This window comes from Prionailurus bengalensis, chromosome A2 (genome assembly GCF_016509475.1).
Source record: "Prionailurus bengalensis isolate Pbe53 chromosome A2, Fcat_Pben_1.1_paternal_pri, whole genome shotgun sequence".
NCBI lineage: Eukaryota > Metazoa > Chordata > Mammalia > Carnivora > Felidae > Prionailurus > Prionailurus bengalensis.
Genome location: NC_057348.1, coordinates 165,959,272 through 165,973,705, shown reverse-complemented (window position 1 = coordinate 165,973,705; position 14,434 = coordinate 165,959,272). Strand labels below are relative to the sequence as shown.

General features: G+C 57.6%; 1 protein-coding gene across 1 annotated transcript; it reads right to left on the bottom strand.

Annotated features, from left to right (window-relative positions):
• Positions 1–466: 466 nt before the first annotated feature.
• On the bottom strand, positions 467–13,309 carry INSIG1 (insulin induced gene 1). Its single transcript, XM_043590494.1, has 6 exons — positions 13,174–13,309; positions 12,359–12,787; positions 9,885–10,009; positions 8,323–8,489; positions 7,875–7,974; positions 467–2,291 (listed from the first exon to the last, which is right to left on the bottom strand). The coding sequence occupies exons 2-6, from the start codon at positions 12,759–12,761 to the stop codon at positions 2,262–2,264; spliced, it is 825 nt and encodes a 274-aa protein (XP_043446429.1). The 5' UTR covers positions 12,762–12,787; positions 13,174–13,309; the 3' UTR covers positions 467–2,261.
• Positions 13,310–14,434: the final 1,125 nt, after the last annotated feature.

The window sequence follows — 14,434 nt, the reverse complement described above, 5'->3', positions numbered from 1 at the left end:
TTGGAGCCACATGAATTGGACTCAGGCAGCATTTGGAGTCTCTGTGGGGAGGGACAGGCCTGCCTTGCTGGCGGGCACTCAGCACGTTCCCCTTCTTCCCGGGCTCTGTCTGCTGGGAGCCCAGAGCCCCTGGGACACCCATCTGAATGGGGAGAAGGGGCCCTGTCACCCCAAGACCGACTGTGCACAGTGCTCCTGGGAGAGGGCAGAGGAAGGCACAGCAGGTGCCTGGCTTTCCCTGAGTCAGGGAGGAGGGCAAGGGGTGGGGGGCAGGGGGTGTGAACATGGCCACTACCGCCTGTCGCCTTCCACCGTGACAGAAAATACACTCAAGTGGGGTTTTCCCAAGAGGCTGTACAGAAACGTAGTCAAATTTGAAGAGCTATAAAACAGTTCTCCATTTCACCTTCTAACATCCTACAGAGAAGCCCCCCCGCCTTTAAAGAAAAACTCATAAATATGATGGTTGGTTTTGAACCTTTAATAAAAGTAACAAACGAATGGAAAAAGAACACAACGCTGAAAACTTAGTGCGAATGTGAACCTCACTAGATGTCCATATCTCAGATAGTGCAAATTTTGTTCATAGTATTTTACATTTTTACAAACTCAAATCACTTTGGTTCATATACTTGCTATAAAGTATTGGCAAAAAAATTCTTCGGATTCACATTTTTTTGGCTACATTATTCCTAACAGAGATTTACTTCCAGTTTAAGAGAAAAAAAATACTTATTGTTTGTACATGATCAAGTATATTTTAAAGAGTCAATTACTGCTTTCACCTAATAACTTCCGGTTTTTCAGAAAACGCGTAGGGGTCATTTCGAGGTGCGGAATGGCCCCGTTTTCTTTTAGACAAAATTCCTTGAAAACAAATCAGCTACACAGCCACCGAAAATTTACTCCAAGGCGTTTTTCGCAGAACAAAGGAACCACAAACCCATCGCGCGGACGAGGCCAAGCACACGTGGCCACAGGCGCCAAGGGCGCCGACCCCCGTCCCGCCGACTGCCTGCGTCTAGTCAAAAGGAGTCTCTTCATGAAATCGCTTCACAAAAAATTTAAAACAAAAACATTTAAATTGCAAAATATAAAAAAGGTAAATTTGTCAGTAAAAATTACAAGTCTACTAAACCCACAAAACTGGAGTATTTCAAAGGACCAGGGCTCAGTGGAGGGCACAACAGAGTAACTTCATAACTGAAAGAAATTATTGCTGAATTTTGCCTCCATGCAGCACTGAAATGAATGGAGAATCCCTCTTTAACATCTCATACGTTAAAAAAAAGAAAATAAATATTTAAGAGAATACAAGGCTCAGATTGGTTTTCAGATACATTGCACTTGAAGTGTGAGACCCAACCCTCGCCAAGCGGGTCTACTATGGTCTATGCCATTAAGTGAATACATTGTGCTCACCGAGATCTTTGAGTATTTAGAAACACCAAATGTTCAACGTGGTGATATGTGCACGGTTCTTTTTACAAGGCAATCACAGATTGCAAATTCCATAGGGCTGCGGAAAAATCGTCATCTCTGCTCTGGAGGATTAAAGAAACGACAGACAATTCTGGCTAAGAATACACGGCAGACAGGCGTTCCCTCTTAGAGGACTGTGGATTTGGGATGAAACTTCGCAAATACGGAGGTGAGAATTCCAGCAGGTCACAGTGGAGAGCCGCGGCCTTCGCTGCCTTCTGCGCTCGGTGAGATTGTCTACACAGGGCTCCGCGGGGGGGAACGGGGCGCGAAGGGTCTCCGCGCCGCGACGGCGGGAGCGGGCCTCCCGGGGCTCCCGGCCGCTTCTCTTTTTACACAACCCTATTTAAAAAAAAAATCTCTTGGATAAATACGGTTCCTATTAGACCACACTTCACCTTTGTTAAAGCACCATCAAGCTATCCCTTGTGGGCACGGATACGAAACCAAGAGCTGGTAATTAGGCTTTAGTTCAAGGCTTTGAAATATGGCAACTTGCTTTTAATAACATAAATGAGATCGAATACTCGGGAAGCCGTGCCTGCCTGAACCCCCGCCCCGTCGGAGCGGACGCAGGCACGGGCGTGTGGCGCAGGTCCGCTTGGACATCGGCGGTTCCCCTCGCTTGCCGCTCTGGAACAGGGGACTTCTTTTTCCGGGAGTCACGGGGACAGTCACCCAATCTAAACAGATCACGGAGGAGAAAGATCATCTTTGTCACAATCCAAGGTCACAGGTTTTCTTCCCAAATCGTGCTTTTCTTCAGTGGCTTTTGAGACTCAGTCGCTGTGTGGCTTCTCGGGAACACCCTGTGTGGAGAAAGAGTGGCCGCTGGTCAGCACCACGTGCGTGCACACTGCAGGGAGCCCCGCGTGGACCCTGAGAGGCCAAGAGAAACCGCCTTGACGCAGGAGGTGATGGCGACGGAAGTGTGGGAGACGGCGGCCCGGGCCCTCCTCACTGCCCCCGGCCGGGAGCTACCCATCCCACCTGGCGGACCAGGGACCGTCAGGTGACACGGGCGTGGACGGCCCTCAGTGAAGCTGCTGTGCGGGTGGAGATCAAGCCCACACCTGCAGGGAGGCGGCCGGCGGTGGGACGGGGCCCGGGGGCTGTGGCTCCCTGAGGTCTAAGGCAGCATGCTGCTCTGTGCAGGATGGGTCTGCTCCCGTGAGGGGGTCTCTGCCCCCCACCTGCACGGACCCCCGCTTCTCCGCTGCTCCTCTCCCCTCTGCTGCCTGGGGAGACAGGGGCCCGAAACAGGTGTTGCTTTAGGACGCAGAGTGACGACTCTGCCTCCCTCGACACAGAAACACTCTGCACCCCACTTCCTCACGGGACCCTCACCCGCAGGTGCCCACCGCCCCCCAGGCCCTGCCGGGGACTCCTCCCTGGAGGACGGGCGTCCCGCTGATGGACGAGCAGGGCCGATGCCGTTCCCGAGGCCACAAAGCTATTGATGGGCACGGGAACACCCGCGGCGAACACTTCCTGCCCTGAGTATGGGGTGCCCGCCGGCCTCCCCGTCTGGCCACCAGACCGCAGGGCTGACCATTACGAGTCAACTACAAAAGGCTGAGACCTTGCGTGTATCCGGACCCGTGGGGAGTGCCGTGGGGGTGTGGAGGCCGCCAGAGGTTCTGGGGTGCTCATTCCTCCCCCAGGGAAGCACAACTTCTGTTCACAACTGGTCGCCCGAAAGCATCATGAACTGACAACCACAGACACGAGGATGGTCCCGAACAAACGTCACCCACGGGAACCCGGGGGCTGACCCACCACGCGCTGGGAGGAGGCCCATGCTCCTGCCGAGACATGCAGAGAACAGGCCTGGAGTCCACGGCCCACGGGAGACTAAGATCAGGTCTGGCATTTCTGTATGAACACGAGTGACCGCTGGCGAGAGGTAACGGGTCAGCCTGGGCCGGGCACTGCACTCGCGCGACCCGAGAGCAGCGTGTCCAGGGGTGGGAGGGGCCGCGCCCCACGGAAGAGCCACGGGGAGGGAGCAGCGCACAAGAAGCAAGAAGGGCACAGGTGTGGTGCGTACTCCCGCCCAGCCCGCCTCACACCCCTGCACCCACCGGGCGAGCCGTTAACCTTCCCAAGCCTCCGTTTCCCCATCTTTAAAATGGGCTAACACCAGGTCCCGCTTCAAACTGTTGTTATAAAAGGTGAAATCAGCCGACAACGAAAATGCACACCCGTGCACAGCGAGTGTTAATTCACCCTCGAACAGAACACCCGCGTTATCCGTGTTGCAGCTGATCGGGTCAATCACAAACAGGAAAGGCAAGTTCAACAGCCGAGGCCGGGGCAGCCCGGCGGCAAGCAGGCATCTACTGGAAGCAGTTTGAAGCCTTAGCTTTTTAAAAAACCTGAAGCTACGAATAGCGATAAATAGAAATTTCTATAAAATTATGCTATAGGGGCGCCTGGGTGGCGCAGTCGGTTAAGCGTCCGACTTCAGCCAGGTCACGATCTCGCGGTCCGTGAGTTCGAGCCCCGCGTCGGGCTCTGGGCTGATGGCTCAGAGCTTGGAGCATGTTTCCGATTCTGTGTCTCCCTCTCTCTCTGCCCCTCCCCCGTTCATGCTCTGTCTCTCTCTGTCCCACAAATAAAAAACGTTGGAAAAAAAAAATTATGCTATAGACTCATCATTTCCTTTTCAACGCCGGGCTGACAACAAATACCACGCAGAAAAAGCCACGCGAACCACTGAACCACAAGCAAAGCCCACCTGTGGCTTGTGGACGTGGCCATCCTTCTGGTAATTAACGTTTCTTCCTCAGGGAGGGGGCCGCGGGGAAGGACAGAAGAGGATTCTAGAACCCAGATGGAGTCGGGGCAGGGATGCACAGGGCAGGCGCCCCCGGTGACACTGGGTCAGGTGTGGGCAGGGCTGGCCTGAGCAGGGCCCCCGTCTTCATGTTCCTCACTCAAGGCACGTCCGTCACAAAAGCCCCACTTGGTGGAGTTCCTTCTTAGATGCCGCCCCTAAAATACCAAACCGGGTTCATTTTTCACGCAAACAGCTCGAGTGCAAAGGCCTGTGGGAAAGAGACAGCTCGACCGAGCTGCGGGCAGGGCCCAAGGACGGGGCCGGGCCGGTCCCACCCGACACATCCAGCAGCTTCCTGGGTTTGAAGGGCGGAAACGAGTTTTCGAATTTTGGCAAAGAGTAGGCCTGTTTTTACAGAAAGCTGTTACTTTTTCATTTCTCTGAAGAGAGAATAATTAAGGTCGTAGGTGCAAGTATCCTCTCTCTTTAAAGCACCTCTTTTAACTTGTCCTTTTAAAGGTAGTTGTGTCCTCGATGATGAAGCTTCCAGCAAGGGCCCACCCTGTCACAGTGTCGCCTTTCAAGAAGCCACAACAAGAGCGGTAAGAGCAAAGCTCCAAGGTTCACCACTCGGGGACCCCAACACACAGACCTGCAGAACGGGGCCGTCTCCCCCAGGCTGTTGGGGTGCACGGGCCTCAGCGCTGCCCTGGGGGCGGCCGGGGGGCTCACTCGACAGAGCGCGCTGCCCTGGGCGCCGCAGAATCGGGGCCGGGCCGCGGGAGGCACCTGCAGGCCCTCGACGCCTCCAGCCCATGGGGACCACCTCCTGCCAGTGCCGGGGGGTGGGTGGGGGTCGGGGGGAGAAGCCCCCCGAAAAAGGAGGCCCCGTGAAAACACAGCGAGGCAGGGAAACGTTTATTCGGAGCGCGCACCTCACCCTTTGGTCCTGACGCAGCCTGAGACCATTCGATTTCTGACACCCCCGATTCCATTCCCACAAAGAACACAATTTTGGCCTCACGCGCTTCTCTTGTTGATGCTGTGGCAGCGTGAGCTCAGCAGGCCGTCTGTGCGCCCGCCGAGAGGGCACAGAGGGCAGCGCCCTGGTGCAGAGTGGACGGGGTGGGCCGCCGGGCTCAGGGGCCCACGGCACCGGCCGCTGGAGAGCAGAGGCCCTTCCCCGAGCACCAACATAGAAGATGCACTGCTTTCGGGAGGGGCTGGCACACACACCTCCGGGGGTGGAGGCCAAGAGAATCGGAACGCAGGGACCCGCCGACAGACCCGGGGCGGTGGGGGGAGGACCCCGCCTTCCACGTCCACGGCAGCCTCGCGCCACGGTCGTGCCCCGAGTAAGCTGACCGGTCTTCAGGAGCCGCCGCGACCAGGCTTCCCTGCGACCGCAGGCACGGCGTGCTCCACAGACCGTGGGACGGGTCCCTGCACACCTCGCCCGGGGACGACCACGACAGTCACGTTCGCGTCGTAACTTTCACGACCAGAAAAATCGCACTGTAAAGGCCGCGTGCGGTTCTCTCCAGAAGCCGCCACGTCTAACCGTCCGCACACCCTGCTCTCCCCATCCCCCAACTCCGGGGGGGGGGGGGTGCTGCCCCCCAGGGTCGAGGGCCCACGATTCCGGCCCCCTGCTCTCTGAAAACCCACACACAGGACGAGGACCAGGCTGAGCCCCTGCCCTGGAGCCGTATCAGCGGGTGGCGGCCGGGGCGCCACTGGTCCCGGGGAAGGGAGCCCCGCGCTCCCGAGGTCTCAGCTCACCCTCCTTGCGGGCGGGACCCAGCGGGAAGGACTTACGTTCTCACGGGTGGAAAAAACAGTGAGCGAGCGGGGTGGGCGCGGAGATTTGATGACCCGGGAGGGAAGGGATCGTGGCCCTTCCTCGTTTCGACGTACGACAGGAACACGTCTTACGCTCATCCCGACAACCTGTACTTAATTTCCAAATTTGCACCCAAACGACTGCAGGGGCCCACCCAGGATCGTTTACTGAGACAGTCTCCAAGCGGTAGTATTTTCAAAGGTAACGATTTGCGCGACTCCTTTGAAAGAAGTTTCCTCCCACCGTTTCCAGCCGCTTGCAACTCGCACACGTGTGAAGCCTCCGCCTCTACCGAAGACGCGCTCACGTCCTAAACCTGGTTCAAAAACGTCTTCGCGCACGAGGAACACTGACCTCAAATAACGACAATTCGCTGAATGTTATTAAATTTTAATTTTGTGAAGGGTTACCCTGGCTGAGGACGGTTTTGTCCTGGAAGCCCTATTAGGGGTTCTCTATGGAAGCTACCAGACTAAGAACCAGCACAAGCACCGGTGACCTGCCCGGGTCTCCTGAGGAGAGCAGCCAGGGGGGCTGGGAGGGAGCCAGGGCACAGGTCTGATGTGGTGCTGCGGCCAGTGTTAACAGGACCCAGTCAAGGGGCACCTGGCTGGCCCAGTAGGTGGAGCGCGGGACTCTTGATCTCGGGGTTGTGAGTTCGAGCCCCATGTTGAGTATAGAAATCACTCAAAAATCTAGATGTAAGTCTATAGATACATCTACACACACACACACACACACACACACACACACACACACACACACGTCAAATCCTCTGATCCTCACTGCGGGTGCCAGAAAGGGTATTTTAATCGAGTCCTCATTCTGGGGCGGGATCCACAGACCCTCCAGGGGTAGAGGGCGGAACGATGGACTCAGGAACCAGCGGGACACGCTACACATTCTATCTTTTTGAAATTAGTTCTATTTTTGTGAACCAGCCGAGTAGCCTTTAGACTCAGCTCCCACTGGTGAGTATCAGCACTAATAAATGCCTTGTTTTAAAAATAGCATGTGAGGGACCGAGATACGTTTTCTGAGCAAGCCCCAGGGTTTATCTCTGAGGGCAATGGCCCTCAGAAGTCTCCGTGGTTTCCTTCAGTTCATTCTATTTAAGCCCCAGAGTCTAAGTCAACGCCAAGGAACGCTTACGTGTCCAAAGTGGATTTCCTCTTATTAAAGTGTTCAAACGCAAACTTTTAACTACGGAATAGAACTGCCATAATTATTCCCGACTTCATTTGCCTTTCCGGCTCTCAGGACACGGCTCCGTGCTGGAGGAGTCCATCTACCCAGTGATGGGGGGGGGGGGGGAAGGGGGGAGGTCTGCGGCGACGCGGGGCACCCCCCACGCCGCCCCGGGGCCACCTGTCCCGGGAAGGGCAGTGTTCGCTGGGCCAGGCCCCGACCCGGGCGCGGGGTCTCTGCGGCGTCAGCGAGGGGCTCATTTCCAACCACTCCCGTTACCATCTCAGTAACTTTCCTCTGCCGCTTTCCATGGAGAGCTCAGACCCGTCACCGAACAGCCCTGTAACAGGACGGGCTGCCCGGGAACCCTGGTTACTTCCTGGCTCATCACGCGTTTACAAATCCCCGAAGCTTCACATACCGAGGAACTGCCTCGGGACCGTTAGCTACTTTTTTTCAAGAGTATGCTGTTCTAGTAACTGTTGTTCTTGAGTCCCAACCAGACATCCGTCAACACAAATCACACTGTATTACATAAAGCGATTGCAGCAGGCCAGCAGAGCTGATTGCTTCACGTACCATAGCCAGTTGGCGTCCTATGTTGCCCACGGTGACGCCTCCTGAGAAAAATATACAGGGCAGCCAGGAGCGGATGTAGAGGAAATCCGGGGACGTGTACCTGCAGAAAGAACAGAGGAGGAGACCTGTCTCCGGGCACTCGGCCTCCCCGAGTCGGGCTCGCCTCCGGGTGGACTGTCTTCACCGGGGAGGCACACGACACGACACGACACGCCGTGGGAGGGCCACGTCGGGATGCTGCGCTTGCCGCCACTGCTGCAAGCCCCCCAGGTTAAACGGCACGTTTTTAACGTGTGCATCAACGGCAAATGCATTTTTGAGACTCTCCTGCCTAAATCGACGCCACGTGTGTGCGCATACAACCTGACCGCCCAGCCTGGCGGGTGTTTTTCATGGGAGTCAGGTGACAGCTCGGGGACAAAGGCGGGAGTCGGGAGCCCGTGCTTACTGATAGACGCCGTTATACACCAGCAGCTGAGTGATCAGCGTGGCCAGGAAGGCGATGGTGATCCCAAGCCCGAGGCCGCTTCTCGACCGGTCGAATGTCCACCACAGGCCCAGAGATAGGGCTGCTAACGTCAAGGAGAGCTGCACGTTATTGGCAAAATCCAGTTTCTGGAGGCGCGAGGCTAAGGAAACTTCAGCGACGTTTAAGGCCGTCAAATACAAGTCAACAACAACAACCCCCTCCAGATCCCACACGCGTTTGTGTTTTCGTTACGTAGCATGAGATTCTCCATCCGACAGTCCTGCCCAGGCTGTGTCCAGATCTGCTGGATACAAGAGGGACGGCCCTTCTCTGATCACTGGGTTAAACCCACAATTCTACCCGGAAACTTTCTGAACGCCGCGGCTGCCGGCATTCTGAGCACACAACAACGTATTTTGCTGGTAAGCCACCTGGAGGCGCTATTCTGTTTTTCGTTTTTATTAGCAATTTGAACGGAGCAAACACTCTTCTCTTGGCGCCTCAAAGACACCTCATCAGTTGGCAGCAGAATCACACTTGCGCCTGATGGAGACACAGCTAGCTGCCTTTCATCACAACACTGCTGGTCAAGTGGTGAAAACACAGATTTGTCAGAGCTAAGCTAGCCTGTAACACCCCTTCCTGAAACTCGTTTCAAGAAAATACAGGTAGCGCCGATTTAAGAATCAGTAACTCTAAAGTACCTTTCCCTAAAATTTCAAGATAGGACCTAGGCTTCCTAAAGAAACCCCAAATTTCTGAGACCTGGTACTCGATGGCCTATCTTCCTGAAAAATGCACTTAACAACAGACACGTAACATAAGTCTGTGCAACATACTCCACCCGTGGACTCTGGAAGTTTGGGGACCTTCCATTAGGAACCCTACTCCGGGGGCACCCGGGGGGCTCGGTTAAGCGTCCGACTTTGATTTCAGCTAAGTCCTGATCTCACGGTGTGTGAGACTGAGCCTCGTGCGACAGCACAGAGCCTGCCTGGGATTCTCTCTCTGCCCCCCCTCCGCTCCCACATGCACACACACTCTTTCAAAATAAGTAAATAAACTTAAAAAAAAAAAAAGGCTCCTCCAGAGAACACCACGTCGGTCCCTGAAACTTCATGGTCACGGCCAGGGAGGGGGTTCTCCCAACCTCTGGAAGCAGTGGCCCCAAGAAGAGGAACCCCCAGCCACCGGTCACTGGGCCACAGAAACCAGATCTTCACAAGGGAAGATGCGAGGTAGGAACCTACGAGGGAATTTACAAAACCAACTGCAAGGAACCAGAAGATTCTGTCTGACAGAAGGCAGAACAAAGAAGTCCACTCTGCTTCCGGTACTATTTTGACAGTCTCCCTGCACCATTTCGAAAACTCTGAAAACTCTCGCTAAGTATAAACCAAGCGGCACGCTTTAAAACGGAATAGCTGGAAGGAGACCATTCAAGTGACCCATAAAGTAAGACGCTCGTTGAAAGTCACAAAACGCTGCAACACGGAACCCACGAGAATGCTCTGGACCCGGCACAACCCACTGAAGGATACAGCACTGGCGTGGTTGATGCCAACGAAAACCGCTACGCAGCGCATTACGCTGGCCCACTCTCTCTTGAACTTGTGGGGTTCCCCAAGGTGACTGTCGATGCACGGGTACAGCAAGCCGACAACAGCTGTTAAAACGAAACAAAACAGTGTTAGACTGTGCCAGCTTCAAGGTGATAGGCTTTCCACGTGGCAATTGTTAACATATTACTCAAATCAGTTCTTTCCCTAGAAAACGTATGTGCTACAGAATACAGTATTTTAATTAAGATTAACTTTACATTTTTGTTGTCCTTGAGAACAAAAGGATCACACTGGCTCTGACGGGACCCGGATCCTCGTGTTTGTTTTCTCATGTGTAAAGTGATAAGGGTTATGTAACTACAACAGCTTACTGTGGTCGGGAGGAGTTAGGGAGTTTTTACAGACACGGAACTTTAAAGCATGGGATCGGATAAGGAGAATTTAGACGGGGGAAGGGCGTGGGGTTCCAGGCCAGAAGCAAAGCGGGCTGCTGGGGATCCAGGCCCACGGGAGCGACTGTGGGGCACAAAGTTCAGCTGGTCAAGTCACTGAAACGCTGAGGCTTGGAAGCCAGGGAGCACATCCACCTGGCGTCCTATGAAAGAGGCAAGTATTTCAGGCTCTTGAACCGAGAAACAAGAGGCTCGGTTCTAGAAACTCGGGTTGCAATTTCATTCGACATTTTCTCAAGGTCCAGTTTCGGAGATTTGAAAACTGGAATGCAAATGATTCTGTAACTTATTTCGCTACAATTTAATCTCACCTTTGAAGGTTAAAAGCGAAACAGGTACAAACATACGAGGGGGGGGTAGTAAGAGAAATTGTGTTTCAGGTAGTCCTGGAATTCCTTCAGGCTGCAATTGCAAAGAAAGCCTAAACTAAACGATTTCACTTTTAGAATCAAATTTTTGATTCAAACAAACTGCTGTACCAAATGTGCATGAAAAATGCAATCTGCATCTAGGTAAGTATCTCAAAAAGGATATTTAATAGTAAGCTATGGGGGCGCCTGGGTGGCTCAGTCAGTTAAGCGTCCGACTTAGGCTCAGGTCATGATCTCACGGCTTGTGAGTTCGAGCCCCGCGTCGGGTTCTGTGCTGACAGCTCGGAGCCTGGAGCCTGGTTCAGATTCTGTGTCTCCCTCTCTCTCTGACCCTCCCCTGTTCATGCTGTCTCTCTCTGTCTCAAAAGTAAATAAACGTTAAAAAAAAAATTAATAGTATAGCTGTGTTACTTAAAGGTTTAGAAAGGCAAAGTAGGATCCTAAGTTGTTTTTTTTTTTTTTTAACGTTTATTTATTTTTGAGAGAGAGAGAGAGTGTGTGAGCAGGGTAGGGACAGAGACAGAGGGAGACACAGAATCAGAAGCAGGCTGCAGGCTCCCAGCTGTCAGCGCAGGGTCGGACGCCGGGCTCGAAGTCACAAACCTCGAGATCATAACCTGAGCGCAAGGCGGTCGGACACTTAACCAACTGCGCCCGCAGGCATCCCAGGACCCTACCTTTCTAAGAACAAAGATGAAGACATTCTGCCCGCGGAGTAAGTGCAGTACCCCCCAGGGATGTGTCCTCACTAGAACACAGCTCCCCATTCCCAGTCCTGGGCCCTCCGGCGGTTTTCGGGGAGCGTGCTCAGAAGGTGCTGCGTTTCCTCAGTGCGCCGCACACACACCCCGACTGCGGGCAGGCAGTGCGCAGAGGTGTGAGCAGTGGCCCTGCTCTGTACTGTGTGCCCTTAGACCCAGTCGCTTAGCCTCTCTCTGTGACTCAGTTTTCACATCTGTAAAATGGAGCACCGGCAGAGAGCGCTGTTGTCAGGCGCGAAGGAAGCAAAGCGCAGAAGATCCAAAGTAATAAGCAGACCGCGAACGCCGGCCCGGCTGCAAAGCAAGCAGCGGGGGGCGCCCCCGTCGCCGCACCTGCGCGGCCCTGCCCCACGTAGACGCACCTTTGCTCCGCGCACCGGAGCGGGCCCCTGCGCCGAGGGCAGGGGCGGGCTCAGCGGAGGCCGCAGCCCGCACCTGGCGAGTGTCTGCCGGCCGACGGGCGCCGCGTGACTACAGAAGCAGCAAGCGCTCTTCTGGGCCCGGATCGGCCGGGTCTTCCTACGCGCGCGGCCGGGGGAGCGCACCGGGCGCGCGCGCCCGCCCGCAGCTGACAGCGGCCGGGCGCCCCCGCACCTGACCCGCGCCCCGCCCCGCCCGCCGGCCCACGTGACGGTTTGTTTTCGGCGGCCCGCGGGTAGCGTGTTGGCGCGCGCGGCCAATGGCAGCCCGGCCGCGCCGCTCACCAGTTCCGCGGCGGCCAATCCCCGGCGGGCGGCGGGCTCCGCGCGCGGCCCCGGGGCCAGGTCGGCGGGAGCCCGGCCCGACGCCCCCGCGGCCCCCGCCCCTGCGCGCCCACCTCCCCCCCCCCCCAACCCCGGACCTCCCCCCTCCCACCCCGCTCCACTCACCGGCCGCCGTCCCACAGCAGGGGGGCACCCACCAGGCCGAGGAGAAGATGGTGGCGATGACCTCCTCGGGGAACAGGGTGACGTTCCGCTGCACCTGCAGCAAGTTGAGCACCAGGGCCAGCACGACCCCCACCGAGAACAGCACCAGGCTTCTCTGCACCAGGTGGTGGTGCCAGCTGCCGGGGGGGCCGCCGCCAGCGCCGCGCCCCCCCGGCCCGGGGCTCCGAGGCCCGCGAGCCGGCGCGGGGTCTGGGTCCGGGCCGCGGCGGGCCGCCAGCGCCGCGGGGCCGAGCATGTCCCCCACTTTGGCCGCCAGCCCTCCGGGCCCGGCTCGCGGGAGGCTCCGGTGCCTGGCGCCCTGAGCACAGGAACAGCTCCAGCAGTGGTCGTCCAGCCTGGGCATCGGTCCCCGGGCGCCGGCCGGCGTTCCTGCAGGGGGAGGGGGCGGGACCCCGTCAAGTTCACGGCCGCCGGGTGGGGACGCTACCCCCACCCCCCTCAGCCCACCTGGCCGGTGCGCCGACGGGGGAGGGGGGCGGCCAGGTGTCCGGAGCAGCTGCGCCGCTCTGCGCGGAAGCAGGGCACGCACCTCGACTGCCGGCCCGTCCAGCCCGAAAGTTTCCCGGACCCCGCCCGCGAGCTGCGCCAAGTTCCCGGGGCCGGCGGACGGAGGGGGGCACTGAGCCGGCCCGCAGGGGTCAGGGGTGCAACCCCGCCCCGGGGCCGGGCCGGGGGCGCCCGGATCCCCGGCTCCCGACCCGAGCTCGGCGCCGGCCCGCATCGACCCCGGGGCATCCCCAGCGCGCCCCACCTACCTGTCCGAGGGGCGCCCGCGCGCGGACTCGCTGTGGAAAGTGGCCACGGCCCGGACCGCTTGGAGTTGGGCCCTGGGCGCGGGGCGCGCGGTGTAGCTTTTAAGGCGGGCGACGGTGGCGGGGCCGCGGGTCACGTGACCCTGCCCGGCCCGCCGCTTGGGGGCGTGGCCTCCGCGCGCCCCGCCCCGCCCGCGCGCCCGTCCGCTCGGGGTCTGGTGAGGCGGCCGCGGCCAATCGGGGGCGGGCGGCCCATATGACGTCAGCACACGCCACCGCCGCCTCGCGCCCGGCGCTGGCTCGGGAGCGCGGACGGCGGGCGGATGGACTGACGGACCGAGGGGGCTTCGGGGACTCGCCGGCCGGGCCTGGGTGGGAAGAGCGGGGCTGGCCCGGAGCGGGTGGGCGGCATCCCTCGGTTGAACAACCTGGGCCCTCGATCGTCACGTAGACGTGGCCCACTGATGAGCTTCCCCTGCTGACCTGGCCCCTCCACTGGGCGGGCAACAGGTGATCGCTATGCACCTGCCGAGTCACCTGACGATGCTCCGACCTCTGTCGTGTGGCCGGCTTCCGTGGCGCCGGCTGGTCACCACACCTGCTAGTTTACGGCGAGTGTACTGGTGCGTGCAGTGCCCCGGGGCTCGGAGGCGCGCTGCTCCGCTGTGTGTGTGTGTGTGTGTGTGTGTGTGTGTGTGTGCGCGCGTGCGCGCGCGCAGGCGTGCGTGCTGTTGAAGGTGCATCGCCGCTTCCCCGCGGCAGAGCGGTCCTCAAACCTCTGGTCCACGTGACGTCTGTTACGAAAATGCAAATGGTAAAAATCTCATTCGTCTTTCCTTAGCCACCACCATTCAAGAAAAAAAGGAAATCTGAACTCTTGACTCTCCTCTTGAAGAGTAGATTACTTTACCGCGTTGGTGCGTGAGTGTTTGTGTCCTGCTGGCCAACGTGTGTCACATCAGGCCCCACAAAACCCACATCTTGTTGAGCGAGGTCCTGTTGTTTCGCGGGGTCTTCAGCAACCGTAGGGGAAGAGTCAGGTCTGCGGCACTGTCCGCGGAGGAGCAGAGATTGGGAGGAACTCGGACCTTGAGAGCAAGTCTGATGGCCACGACGTCGCACAGACTCAGGCGGTGTGAGGTTCCACTGTGTGGCATCTCCAGTATCGGGGCTTGTGGCCATCTGCCAGAATCTTAAAAAAAAAAAAACAAAAACAGCCTGTTTCCGATTCCGTGTCTCCCTCTCTCTCTGCCCCTCCCCCGTT

Coding starts and splice junctions, on each gene's coding strand:
- INSIG1 (XM_043590494.1), bottom strand. CDS start 12,761: ATGCCCAGGCTGGACGACCACTGCTGGAGCTGTTCCTGTGCTCAGGGC. Junction 8,490..9,884: donor GCATCAACCACGCCAGTGCT/GTATCCTTCAGT, acceptor TCGCGCCTCCAG/AAACTGGATTTTGCCAATAA. Junction 2,292..7,874: donor TAGGACGCCAACTGGCTATG/GTACGTGAAGCA, acceptor TTCTCCACACAG/GGTGTTCCCGAGAAGCCACA.